This window comes from Schistocerca gregaria, chromosome 4 (genome assembly GCF_023897955.1).
Source record: "Schistocerca gregaria isolate iqSchGreg1 chromosome 4, iqSchGreg1.2, whole genome shotgun sequence".
Lineage (NCBI taxonomy): Eukaryota > Metazoa > Arthropoda > Insecta > Orthoptera > Acrididae > Schistocerca > Schistocerca gregaria.
Window position 1 is genome coordinate 509,577,001 of NC_064923.1, and position 14,591 is coordinate 509,591,591.

General features: G+C 42.1%; 1 protein-coding gene across 1 annotated transcript in view; it reads left to right on the top strand.

Annotated features, from left to right (window-relative positions):
- The first annotated feature begins 8,249 nt into the window (after nt 1-8,249).
- LOC126267439 (locomotion-related protein Hikaru genki-like) overlaps nt 8,250-14,591 on the top strand; it is a 422,288-nt gene continuing 415,946 nt past the window's right edge. Inside the window, exon 1 of the mRNA XM_049972705.1 lies at nt 8,250-8,440. Within this exon, the coding sequence (XP_049828662.1) occupies nt 8,320-8,440 (121 nt within the window). The 5' untranslated portion in view covers nt 8,250-8,319. The remainder of the gene's footprint in view (nt 8,441-14,591) is intronic.

Genomic DNA, 14,591 nt, shown 5'->3' on the forward strand with positions numbered 1-14,591 from the left:
CAGAGGATGACAGACTAAAGGCAGAAATACTAAAAGGCTTTTTCCAAAACTGTTCCACAGAGAAAGACTGCACTGAAGTTCTTTCTATAGATTGTCGTACAGATGACAAAATGGTAGATATCGAAATAGACGACAGAGGGATAGAAAAATAATTAAAATCGCTCAAAAGAGGAAAGGCCGCTGGACCTGATGGAATACCAATTCGATTTTACACGGAGTACGCGAAGGAAGTTGTCCCCCTTCTTGCAGAGGTGTACCGTGGTTCTCTGGAAGAGCGTGGCGTTCCATAGGATTGGAAAAGGGCACAGGTCATCCCCGTTTTCAAGAAGGGACGTTGAACAGATGTGCAGAACTATAGACCTACATCTCTAACGTTGATTAGTTGTAGAACTTTGGAACACGTATTATGTTCGAGTATAATGACTTTTCTGGAGACTAGAAACTACTCTGTAGGAACCAGCATGGGTTTTGAAAAAGACGATCGTGTGAAACCCAGTTCGCGCTATTCGTGCACGAGACTCAGAGGGCCATTTACATGGGTTCACAGGTAGATGCCGTGTTTCTTGACTTCCGCAAGGCGTTTGACACAATTCCCCACAGTCGTTTAATGAATAAAGTAAGAGCATATGGACTATCAGACCAATTTTGTGATTGGATCGAAGAGTTCCTAGATAACAAAACGCAGCATGTCATTCTCAATGGAGAGAAGTCTTCCGAAGGAAGAGTGATTTAAGGTGTGCCGCAGGGGAGTGTCATAGGACTGTTGCTATGCACAATATACATAAATGACCTTGTGGATGACATCGGAAGTTCACTGAGGCTTTTTGCAGATGATGCTGTGGTGTATTGAGCGGTTGTAACAATGGAAAATTGTACTGAAATGCAGGAGGATTTGCAGAGAATTGACGCATGGTGCAGCGAATGGCAATTGAATCTCAGTGTAGACGAGTGTAATGTGTTGCGAATAGATAGAAAGATAGATCCTTTATCATTTAGCTACAAAATAGCAGGTCAACAACTGGAAGCAGTCAATTCCATAAATTATCTGGGAGTACGCATTAGGAATGATTTAAAATGGAATGATCACATAAAGTTGATCGTCGGTATAGCAGATGCCAGACTGAGATTCATTGGAAGGATCCTAAGGAAATGCAATCCAAAAACAAAGGAAGTAGATTACAGTACACTTGTTCGCCCACTGCTAGAATACTGCTCAGCAGTGTGGGATCCGTACCAGATAGGATTGATAGAAGAGATAGAGAAGACCCAACGGAGAGCAGCGTGCTTCGTTACAGGATCGTTTAGTAATCGCGAAAGCGTTACGGAGATTACAGATTAACTCCAGTGGAAGACTCTGCAGGAGAGACGCTCAGTAGCTTGGTACGGGCTTTTGTTAAAGTTTCGAGAACATACCTTCACCGAAGAGTCAAGCAGTATATTGCTCCCTCCTACGTATATCTCGCGTAGAGACCATGAGGATAAAATCAGAGGGATTGGAGCCCACACAGAAGCATACCGACAATCCTTCTTTCCACGAGCAATACGAGACTGGAACAGAAGGGAGAACCGGTAGTGGTACTCAGGGTACCCTCCGCCACACACCGTCAGGTGGCTTGCGGAGTATGGATGTAGATGTAGAACCAGCACAAACGGAAGTGGGATATGCAATTCGAAGGAATGATGACATACGCTTCACGTTCTCTAATGCTATAGGTACAGCAATAATGAGTAGTTCAGTAGGCAGTACAGTTGAAGAGGAATGGACATCTCAAATACTTCAGCTGATTGATGAAAAAAGGAAGTACAAAAATAATCGGGGAAATTCAGGAATAGAGGAATACAACTCACCGAGGAATAAAATAAATAGGAATAGCAGAGGAACTAAGGTGAAATAGCTACAGGAAATAAATAAATGAGTGTCGAAAGGGCAGACACACCTTATAGGAAAACCTGCGTCGATGAAATTAAAAGCAAAGGTGGTATCACTAAGAGTGCAACGGGGATTCCTATGTTAAAGTAAGTGAAGAGAAAGGATATGTGGAAAGATTACCTTTAAGGCCTATATGAGAAGAAAGATTTCCCTGGGGCGATAGAAGAAGAAACACGAGTAGATTTAGAAAAGATGGGGGATCAAGTATTAGTACCAGAACTGAAGGCAGCTTTGGAGGACTTATGATGAAACAATGCAGAATGGATGGACCACATTCCACTATAACTACTGAAATCATTCGTGGCAGTTGCAAAAACACTTCACTTTGGTGTGTAGAACGTGTGAGTCAGGCGACATTCCATCTGATTTTCGGAAGAATATCAACCCCACAATTCCGAAGACTACAAGAGCTGACGAGTGCGAGATCTATCGCACAATTAGCTTACCAGCATATGCATCCAAGCTGATGGCCAGAATAATATACAGAAGAATGGAAAAGAAAATTCTGGATGAGGTAGATGACGATTAGTTAGGCTATAGAAAAGGTAAAGGCACCAGAGAGGAAATTCTGACGTTGTGGTTGATAATGGAAGCAAGACTAAAGGAAAATGAAGTCACGTTCACAAGATTTGACGACATGGATAAAGCCTTCGACAATGAAAAATGGTGCAAGGTGTTCGAAATTCTGAGAAAAAAGAGGTAAGATATTGAGAGAGGCGGATAATGTGCAACATGTACAAGAGCCAAGAGGGAATAATAAGAGTGCACGACCAAGAACGAAGTGCTCGTATTAAAAATAGATTAAGACACGGATAGTGTCTTTCGCCTCTCCTGTTCAATATGTACATCGAAGAAGCAATCATGGAAATAAAAGTAAGATTGAGGAGTGGAATCAAATTCAAGGTGAAAGAATATCAGTGATACGATTTGCTGATGACATTCCTATCCTGAGTGAAAGTGAAGAAGAATTACATGATCTGCTGAATGGAATGAACAGTCTGATGAATGCGGAATATGGGTTGAGATTAAACCGAAAAAGACGAAAGTAATGAGAAGTGGCAGAAATGAGAACAGCGAGAAACTTAACATAAGGGTTGACGTTCACGAACTAGATGAAGTTAAGAAATCCTGCTAGCGAGGCAGCAAATCAACCAATGACGGATGGCGCAACGAGGACATCAAAAACAGACTGGCACTGGAAGAAAGGGCATTCCTGGCCAAGCGAAATCTACTATCGTCAAATATAGGCTTTAGTTTGAGGAAGAAATTTCTGAGTATGTATCTTTGAAGCACAGCCTTGAATAGCAGTGAAATATGGGTTGTGAGAAAACCGGAACAGAAGACAATGGAAGCACTTGAGATAACGTGCTATAGACGAATTTTTAAAGTTAGGCGGACTGATAAAGTTAGGAATGATGAGGTTCTGCAAAGAATTGGAGAGAAAAGGAATATGTGGAAAACACTGACAAGGGGAAAGGACAGGATGACGGGACATCTGTTAAGATACCAGAGAATGACTTTCATGGTTGTAGAGGGAGACAGATATTGGATTACATGAAGCAAATACTGAAGGACATAGACTGCAAGTACTACTCAGAGATGAACAGGTGAGCACAGGAGAGGAATTCGTAGCGGTCTGCATCAAACCACTAAGAAGATTGATTACTCAAGAAAGAAAAAAAAAGAAAAGAAAAGACCACAGACCGAAGACAACAAGATACAGGAGCTTTTAAATACAAGTAATGACAGCTTAAGTAGTTATGCGCAAAAGAATTTGATCAAGAAGAACAAGCATGGGCTGAATCGAAATAGTGAACTAAGATGATAGTGAACTAAGATGATGTGCAAGACGGGCACAAATCATTATTTAAATGGGAATAAAAATGTGAGAGGGTGACCTAGCACAGGCCGACATCTCACAATCCCATCGGCCAATCTTGCGTGGCCTCGATTATGGTGACACTGGACTCCGTTTCGTCTAGCAAGGGTCCAATGGGTTCACAAAACATTTTGAGATGAGAAAACCAGAAATTGTACAAACCACAAGTCAGACACACCTGGTAAAAATGTTATGTACTGACCATAAAAAACATGAAATAATAGGTAGTCCCTTATATTCTATTTGCGGATAACATGTACCTGTTTGAAAAACAAATGCCACGGAAACGTATTGCCGCAGGACAAGAGAAGACAATAGGAATCAGTGAACACAGTAAATAAAGTACAACTCGAATAATGCCTACTTAGTTAAACAGTACAAGTTGGCCTTCACCCTCGTAATAATTAACAGTCAAGGAACTGCGTTATACTGAAGTCAAGGCAGGGACAGTGCGATTTAAATTGTCATGGAAGCATGGATAGCTTCATCATAAATATGGGTGGAGATGCTACTGGAAGAATCACTGAAAAATAATAACGGCAGCTACAGATGCGCTTCTCCTATCAAAGAGCGGCTCCTACCAGGAACTACGACCGACTGGGGTATTGAGAGTTCTCTCATCATTCGGAGGCCACACCACTGCAGGCCTTCGCCCACACAGATTAGGACCAATACAGAAGCTTACCAACAATCATTCTTCCCACGTTCTATTCGCGAGTTGAACAGTGTTGGGTGGTCAGTTGCACAAAATTATCTCACACCACACACCATCAGGTGGCTTGCGGAGTAGGGTGTAGATGTAGGTGTACCTGTAGAGGTTTCTTTAGTCTTGCTTCCACTATCAACCGAAACTTCAGAATTGCCTCTTTTGCGCCTTTACCTTTCCTAACGCAGAGTGCGTTAATCTGATTGTGCCATTATTCTCCCACTTGTCGGTTCTGGCTGTCTACAGAATTGTGTAAATATTTTTCAGAAAGTCATGTGTTGTACCACCAGACTCTTATTCCACACACCAACATGAATAGTCGTTTCATTGCCACTTCCCCCAATGATTATAGAAATTCTGATGGAATGTTATCTAGCCTTTCTGTCTTAATTGATTTTAATTCTTCTAGAGCTCTTTTAAAATCTGATTCTAACACTGGATCCCATACCTCTTCTATATCGACTCCTGTTTCTTGTTCTATCACATCATCAGACAAGATTTCCCCCTCATAGAGACCTTCGGTGTATTCTTTCCACCAATCTGCAATTTCCTTAGCCTTTAAGAGCTGTATTGCCATTGCGCTCTTAATGTTACCGCCATTGCTTTTACTTTCTGAGAATGTTGCTTTGACTTTCCTATATGCTGTGTCGGTCTTTCCGACAGTCATTTCTTTTTCGGTTTCCTCACACTTTTCATGTAATCATTTCGACTTAGCTTCCCTGCACTTCCTATTTGTTTATTCTTAAGTGGCTAGTATTTCTGTATTCCCGGATTTTCTTGAAAATATTTGTATTTCCTTTCTTCATCATTGAACTGAAGTATTTTTTCTGTTATCCATGGTGTCTTCGCAGTTACCCAATGTTTTCTTTCCAACTTCTGTGACTGACGTTTTTAGAGTTGCCCATTCCTCTTTAAGTGAACTATCAACTCAGTTACTCGTTATCGCAGTATCTATAGCCTCAGAGATGTTCAAGCGTACCTCTTCGTTGCTTAGTACTTCCGTGTCTCACATCTTTGTGCAGCGATTCTTCTTGAGTAGTCTCTTGGATCCAAGCCTACTTTTCATCATTACTAAATTGTGATCTGAGTCTGTATCTGCTCTTGGATACGGCATACAATTCGATATCTGATTTAGTATCTCTGCCTGGACATGATGTAATATGAAATCTTCCTTTATCTCCCAGCAATTTCAAAGTATACCTCCCCCACTTGTGACTCAGATCATTGCCATTTTCAGGAAGGGTAGTTGAAAAATGGTTCAAATGGCTCTGAGCACTATGGGACTTAACACCTGTGGTCATCAGTCCCCTAGAACTTAGAACTACTTAAACCTAACTAACCTAAGGACAACACACACATCCATGCCCGAGGTAGGATTCGAACCTGCGACCGTGGCGGTAACGCGGTTCCAGACTGAAGCGCCTAGAACCGCATGGCGTAGTTGAACAAATGCACCAAACTATAGGCCTATGTTTTCGGACATGCTTTATGATAGAGTAGTATACTTCTGGAGAACGAAAATTGTCCCAGAATTAAGGAACTTTGTTTTCGAAAAATTATAGTTTGAAACCAAGTACGCTCTGTCCGTCTACGAGACTTAGAAAGCAGTAGATACGAGCTCCAAGGTAGATGCTTTATATCTTGACTTTCTTAAAGTGTACAAAATATGAGCGTATGGAATGTGTACTCTATGAGAGTGCTATGGAACCAATCCTTTTCACAATAACGAGGGCATGCTGAAAAGGAATGGCTAGGAATTTTTATGTAAAATCTCTTAACTATATTTTCAGCCCTCTGCCTCTAGAGACACTGAAACTGAGGCGTTTAAGTTGGAAGCGTGGAACAAAGGTATATTGGTGTGTGAGAATCTGTGCTGTAATCGAGTTTCGACTTCGATGATTTCGTCCACACTTGGACTAATTCCCCCCCCCCCCCCCCCCCCCGCCCCACTCATCAGTTTGACAATTCCAGACCACACACGAACGCTGCGACGTCTGCAACAATCCGACGCCTTGAGTTCATTGTTTATCGACCGTTACCCTACACTTACGACTTGGCCACATCCGATTTTCATCTGTTTCCTAAGCTTAAAGGTCAATAATAGTGAGGTAGCGAAGGGGTACACGAAAGTAGCTGATGACACGAACTGCAATCGGGCGTATCCTGGGCAACGCCAGAGTCTAACTGAGAATGACCTGGCGGCTGATCCCTTCACACCAGAAGTATCAGAGACATCGAATCAACGGTCCTTTTTAGGACCAGTGTTGACTATTTTATCCGTGAATATGGAAGGAATATCTCCCTGCAAGCAACAACTCGTGCAAGAGATGTGTCACACTAAGCACTGTGATGTTTTGCGTGTTGAAGAAATACATAGGGATACCCAGCAGAGGCGTCCTTCTGTTCCTGGAATGAAAGTGGTAGTTGAAGGACCTCATGCAAAGTATCTTTATAAGACGTGACCTTGAAATCTGTAGCGTTTGTCAGTCAGACGATAACAATACTGTAATTATTACTGTTAAGTAACTGCACAGTTCCATCAGTATATAAACTATCAGCAACAGATTTTTCCTTCACATCACCTGAAAATTAGAAGGAAAGCTTCTATTGTGATAGGTGATTTCAACAGTCACAGCCATGTTTGGGGGTACACTCAAGAGGATCAAAATGGTGAGGCTGTCCTTCTGTGGGCTGAGACTTTCCATCTGTCCCTAATCCATAACAGCAGACTACCTCATTCGTTCTACAGTGGACACTGGGAGTGTGGCTATAATTAGGATCTGCTTTTTGTAAGTGAAAGTATTTTTCATACCTTCACTAAATCTGTCTGTAAGCCCATACCGAATACACATCATCGACCCATTATGTGTCAAGTTCTCTCACAAGTAAGACATCAAGAAATCTCTTTCAGACGAACGTACAAATTCAAACAGGCTGATTGGTAGAAATTTTCAAGATTACTAGATGAGAAAATAGTAACTATAGATCCTGTGATAAATCAATATGAGTGTTTTGTTAACATCGTCTATGCCTCCTCCCGAGCATCAATTCCAAGGGGATGCAGAATGAACTTTATCAACGGTATAACACCTAAAACGGCCACTCTTCTTCAAGAATACCACAGGAAGTTTGACCAAGATCCTTTCAGTGAAGCCACATCGAGCCTTGCACAGAATGTCCTCTCTTCAATATCTGAGGCTAAGAGAGAAGAATGGATACAATTAATGGCCGGCTGTAACATGAGTAAAAATAGCCAAAAGGCCTCCAGGCTATTACGTCGCCTGAGTAATGATGACAATTAGGTCAACACACATGTTAATATTAAACCAGTCAGCCGTTAAAATGGCTTCACGTTCCCAAAATATTCTTGTGGACTGTGCTTTACCTCAGTCTGACAGAGGGTGATGGGGTGCGTCAGGAAAAGCGGCAAGTGACGTATACAAAGTACCTTTCGTCGCATACCACACGTTAGCTATCTGAGTATGGATATAAGACATAGGTACGCTGTCGGGCTGGGTGTGTGCCGCGCCGCCTATCCCCGGCAGTCGGGCAGAGGGTGGTGAAGAGCGTCACCTTGCGCTCTCGGAGACGGCGCTGCTTCCCTCGGGAGCCGACGCGGCGCGTGTCGTGTCTCGGTGTGGGACCGCCGCCGCCGCCGCCGCCGCCGTAGCGGAGCATGCGCGCCGCGGGACGGGCCGGCAGTGGCGGCGTCGGACGCCGGCAGGCGCACAGTGGCGGCGCCGCTACGCCGCGGAGGACACGGACGGCCACTGCCAGCATGTGCGCCGCCGACGCGAGAGCGTGATGGCCCGCCGCGGTTGCAACCGCAGCCGGTGCCGCTGCCGGGGCCACAGCCCGCTCGCCGCCGTCTGCGCGGCGCTGCTCGTCGCTGCCACCGCCGCCGCCGCTGCCAAGGCCGCTCCAGGTCTGTAAACACTCTGCCGTCGCCTGCCACCGCGTAACAGGAGCCTAGCGGCCGTCGTTGACCTCCTTACCGATATTCTGCGTTTTCTTCCTGCAACAGTTTCGTACAACAGTCTCATCGTCACAATAAAGCAGAAACTAGTCATAAATGTAATAAACCGCAACACCCCTAAGGCCTGTATTATTTTATTTATTTTGATGGGCTTCGGTCGTCAGACGCCAGTATCCTCCAATAGTCGATTCTCTTGTGGCAACAAGTTACAAGCCCCGCTATGTTCTGCGTAGTTGATGACGAGCGGTGCCTAGTAAGAAAACAGATATCTGTGGACACTATTGTCTGACGAAATCAGAATACATGATGCGGCGTGAGACCTTCGTTTGTATAATTACAATGGCCGATGTGGCCCCTGTCTTCGACGTCTGCCTTTAATAATTTTTTTTTTTCGCGATTGAGGCTATAGATTATAGCCTCTCTTACACAGCTACATTTTCCGTCTTTACCGTCACACGAGAACAATTTTGTCTTCACTTTTGTCACTGGTTCGATGTGACCATCCACCATATCCTGTCACGTGTTTGCCGGCCGCTGTGGCCGAGCGTTTCTAGGAGCTTCAGTCCGGAACTGCGCTGCTGTTACGGTCACAGGTTCGAATCCTTCCTCGGGCATGGATCTGTGTCATGTCCTTAGGTTAGTTAGGTTAAAGTAGTTCTAAGTCTAGGGGACTATGACCTAAGTCCCATAGTGCTTAGAGCCATTTGAACAATATGAACCTCTCACGTATCACCCTCTTCATCTCAGAGTAGCATTAAACAAGTCATTAATTATTTTTTAGATGTAGTATAATCCGGACGTTCCTCCATAGTTCATACCCTCTAGCTTCACTTTAGTAGCATAGAATTTTCTCCTTGAGCTCTTAATACACTCCCTATCACTTTCCTTCTTCTTGTCAGAGACAGCCGTACACAAGATAAAACAACATAATTTAGGATCTTGTTCGGACACTTTTGCAGAGCATTTTCATGGTATGGCGTATGTTCTCCAGTGATTCCTTACAAGGGAAATGAGTACTCGTTGATTTATTGCACCAATTTACCTCTGTAACTGTATTGAACTGATGATAGCTGCCCAGTAGTGTTAACGTCAATGGTATGTGCTGTGTGTCATGCCTAAAAAAAAGCTTTCGCAGTGTACTTGTTGGGTTGACAAGCTGGTATTCAATAGTAGTCGCTCCTGTCAAGGGCTTGTTTTTTCCGGAAGTGTAGCTGTACATTGACAGTGATGCACAGCAGCGTCTATAGATTTACTGATGAAGAATCGGCTCATATGTAACTTGAGCGCGAGTGTACTGAATTCAATGGAAGAGTGACTCTGTGCTGAGCGTTTCCTACAGCGACAGAAACCACATTCCAGTTGTTTTCCGTCTTCCGGTTGTTGCAATACTCTGTTTTGTGTTGCCTATTTTAGTGGCAGCAAATCGTACTGTTTTTCTGAAGTCTTTTGCACCAAAAAAAAAAAAAAACAACGGTAATTCAGGTAACAAGCTGAATAAATCACGATTTATTTGATATTCCGTAACGAATTTACGGAGACCATTGGTCCCTCATGCCAAAATAGAAAAATCCCTGAAACAACTATTGTGCTTTGGTTTCGGATTCACCCCGTATTCTTTTCCTCTTTGCGTCCAAGGATAATCTCCTCGTATCCTTTCTCTTCTATCTACTTAGTTTTCAATGTTCGTTATATGGCATTACATTTTAAACAGTTAGTTTTTCCTTTTTCCCTTGTTTCCTTCGTTGCTCTCTACGTAACGACAATAAATTTATTTTTCCACGTGGTTTTCATAACTGACCTAGTCCCTTCTATAAGATAATTATGAAAAATCCGCCTCGATTGCACAAACTACCTGGTGTTTACCTAGGTTTCAGCGTGGGTAACCACGCCTTCTTCAGAAAAAAATATAAAACTTCTTGCCTAAATAGGCATAGTGAAAGGCTAAAATCAACACCTACAGCGGCAAGACCCCAGCCGACGTACGATGGTCACAGGCTCTCCACCGTGTATTTGTAAAATTTTTATGGAGTCTTGCCGCTGTAGGTGTTGATTTTAACCTTTGACTATGCCTATTTAGGCAAGAAGTTTTATATTTTTTTCTGAAGAAGGTGTGGTTACCCACGCTGAGCCCTAGGTAAACACCAGGTAGTTTGTGCAAACTAGGCAGATTTTCATAATTATTTCGATAATTACGATTGCTGACGCGCTGCAGTGCTGAAAGTTCCTTCTATAAGGTGCTAGAAGCAACTGTCTTCGGTAACTTAGTTGCCTGGACTCGAGACTGTTTTTGCCAACGCGCCATTATTTATTCCCGAGTTCGACTATCAGCGACCGCTATTACTACTCAACCACGACATTATTGCACTTGGTCGTTATCGGAAACACACGGTGATAAGTACATCGCACTGTCAATGCTTTTAGGTCAGCTGTGCAGACCTATCAACAAAATTACTCGGTGACTTAAGATATGCCGACCGAAGTGTCCTCACTTCCAGGTGCACTAACACTGTGGCTAAGTAATGCTCGTAGTTTCGATACACAATTGTCTCCCAGTGTCGACGCTGGCGTGCAGTGAAACGTGCGCCTACGAGCCGTTTATGACACGGAGAATTATGATGTAAAACTGTCGTGTTTGCCAAAAAAATGGTGTGTTTTACACAATAACTACTAATTTGAAACTCTGGAAGCCTTTTTCATCGATAACGTCCTCACTCCCTATAGATTAGAATTTGCACTCGCCACGTCAGTATCGTTTCGCTGAGATCTGAATAAATCAAGTGGATGAATCAAAACTTCAAATCTTGTTACACAGAATCTTGAAAGCCTGATCTCATTAACCTCTTAAAGTTTCATGGAACTTGTAACCTGCCCTTCGATAGTGTTCTTGTAGTAGTTTATTCGTAATTATCCTCCAGTGTGTTCGACTACTACTTTTTGCATTGATTGTCATGTGTGTCTCTACTGATATTTGCTTCTATCTCTGATAGTGCAACGCTCTCCAGCACATAGATAACATTTTTTTCGAAAACATGTCGCTCTTAATATTACATTTCTCGATCGTACATTTCTGATGGTTCATGGGATTGCAATCGAATTATTAAGCCTCTGAGTAAGCAGAAATTAAGGTTCTAGTTGTAAATTATCTGCGTAGTGTTCCGCACCCGATCTCAACTTCGATAAACCGCACCACAATAGGCTATTATTTTGCTACGCTTCTATTTCAACACGCCAGTAGCCTGAAAAGTATTTCCTTCGGTACTACATTTGCTTTAACATAAAACAAATAAAACAGGAAAAATAGCTTGTTGCCACAAAAAACATCAATATTCAATGAAACTGGTGATCTTAGCTGATATCTTCAACGCCATTAAGGTAATGAACACTCACAGTTTTGTTGCATCTTACGTTCTTACGTTTCACCCTGTAATCGACGAATAAAAACAGAGGAAAATATACTTCATTTGCTTTGAGCCTGGAATCTACGGGCGTATAATAGATTTCTAGTTCACGGTGTATATATTTAATACTAATGCCATTATGAAAGTACTTTAACAAAACAGCTCAAGTGCTTATCTCAGTACTACTTTTCCTCTTGGCGGAGCTATGCTTTATTGATATTTATGACAAGTTAAACGCATTAGCAGGACCGAAACTGGAAATCGCAGGCCTTTCTTTCGCTACCAATATAGCGAACTCGCAGAGCGAGACCGATTCAAGCATGAATTTGCTATTCAGTACTCATCGATCTCATTCTAATCCCCTTCCAGCACATAAGAGTAATTTTAAATTGTTGGAAATGGTCGAACGAACAAGTGTTATGTATTTACATCCCTTTCACGTTCCCAACAACTCCCACTTGCCAAAAATATCTCCTAGCGTTTCTTAGCTTATGTTCCCATATTTATTGTCCTACAGCCTCTTTAGATCCATGTCACCGCCACGAACACGCTTTCTTATTCCACATTTCCAAACTGCTGCCCCATGCAGATTTCAGCAAGGCTACTCCTCGTCCTTCTAAATCTTTCATCTAGTCATTTGTGTATCAAGCACAACAAATAACAACCATGCGTCTCCTTCCTTCCAGGTGTTACCTGTCACATACCACGTCTTCGAGTAACCACGGCGTAACACATAGTGTTTCTCACATTGTCATAGAGTTTCCTGTGTTTTCCGTATATTCTTTTCTCTTTTTCCGTCGATAACAGGCTCTGAAGCGATTTACTATTGTTTACAGAAATTGAACACACCGGCGTATCTGCTCATGATGTAGCACTGACCGTTTCCATGTCCTTTCTTTCCTTGCCCTAGCACCAACATGGTCATCGTCCTAGACGTGTGGCTCATGAATATTGTTTGGAAAGCAAATTTCACATATGAGTCTGAACGCCAAATTTTGAATGATCATTCGATGAAAGTAATTAAAAACAGAAATGAATTCTCTACACGCGTATGCGATTCTTTTAAAATTTTACGAATTATCGTTTAGTAATTTTTATTGATAATGACTTTTCGGTAACTGCCACCAACTACGAACTTGTAAAACAAAACTTCAGTTCCAGTTTCAATCAAATATGTGCCAAATCGGGGCTCAGTTGGCTTTATTCACAAAAATCCGAAAAATGGGGCCGAAAACGATGTAATATCGATCGAGGTCTATGGAGGTGAATCGAAGAAAAGGATGCAACTATCAGAAAACATAAACATCAGTTACCAAATATATATAATAATCGTTAGTTTAGTTCAATTGATTTGTTTTAAAACCTTTTCTTAGCCGAAGCGTGGTATATACCTCATATACTAGGTCCTAAATAACATATCTACCTATTGCAGTTTATTCATTGCCAATCTATGTCCTCCCTTTGTTTTCGACATTTGCAACGAGGATAATGTAGAGTTATATATACGTTACTGTAGAAATAAGCCTTTCTCTTTTCTCTCTTTAGTGTTGAATGAAGATGGTTTGCAGGGGTACGCCATTCCCCTCTTCTGTGTACCTTCCACTTCATTTCCGCGTGTGAAATGGATCCCATATCATTCGTAATCTGCTACATGTAGGACATCTTTATTATTCCTCGTCGATTCTATTGCTCAGTAGCTCTTTCTGCTATTGTTTCAGCTTAAAACGTCTCCTACGAGTCTGTGGTTTCTTCCTTGGATGTTCCATACTCAGAGATCTGGTTTTCTGTTAGTCTTCTTAGCACCTATTCCTTTGTAACTCAATTTCTCCAGCTGACCTTCTTCACCCTTCTGTAGCACCAAATATCCAGGGCTTCTGGCCGTTTTCTCCCTTAAAGGGCAACACTCCAAACAACTGTGTTCATAACCTGTTTGATTAGTTACAGGGTGAAGTTCCTGCTGGTCTGTAAACTCTTTCCTAAGTTAAATCCAATTTAGGTCTCTTGTATTCTGCTCACAATTTTTTTCCAACTTCTACCCTCCATTGTAATCCTGACTCCCAAATAGGTAAATTTGTCTATCACTTCTAGTTCACCTCTTTAAATTTCTAAAAGTTGATATTCTTCTTCGACACTTGGTATAATTACTTTGGACTTTCACTTGTTTATTCTCACATCACACTAACTATGTGAAATACTTTCCGTTGTCCAGGGGACTTTCTCTACGTGTTGTTTCGTCTCCATAGCCACAGCAGTATCATTACATCTGAAGTCTCTATGGTGATAAGTGTGAGTTTGTTTCACAGCGCCACATACGTGTAAACAATGCCATAAAGTCATTAATTATGTGCAGTATGACTTATCATCCTAAAATTCGAAATTAGTCGTTATGTCATGGTTTTTTTATATGTCAGTACTTTCGGAATAACATCTTCTTATATGAGTACTGGAATAGTTATAACACGTTTACATATCGAAACTTGATAACGATTTACTTAAACTGTCTCACAAGAAGGGAAACCTAGCTCTTTAATGTATCTCAATTATTCTTTTGTACGCCCGCAGTTATGGAGCGTATATATCCTAGCAAATCTACACTTACACCATCTGCAGACGCTAGATGTGAGCTCGAGACTGATGTAGTGTTGTGACTGCCTCCCTTAATGCTCACAAGCCCCTCAAGAACCAACGCTAGTTTGTACATT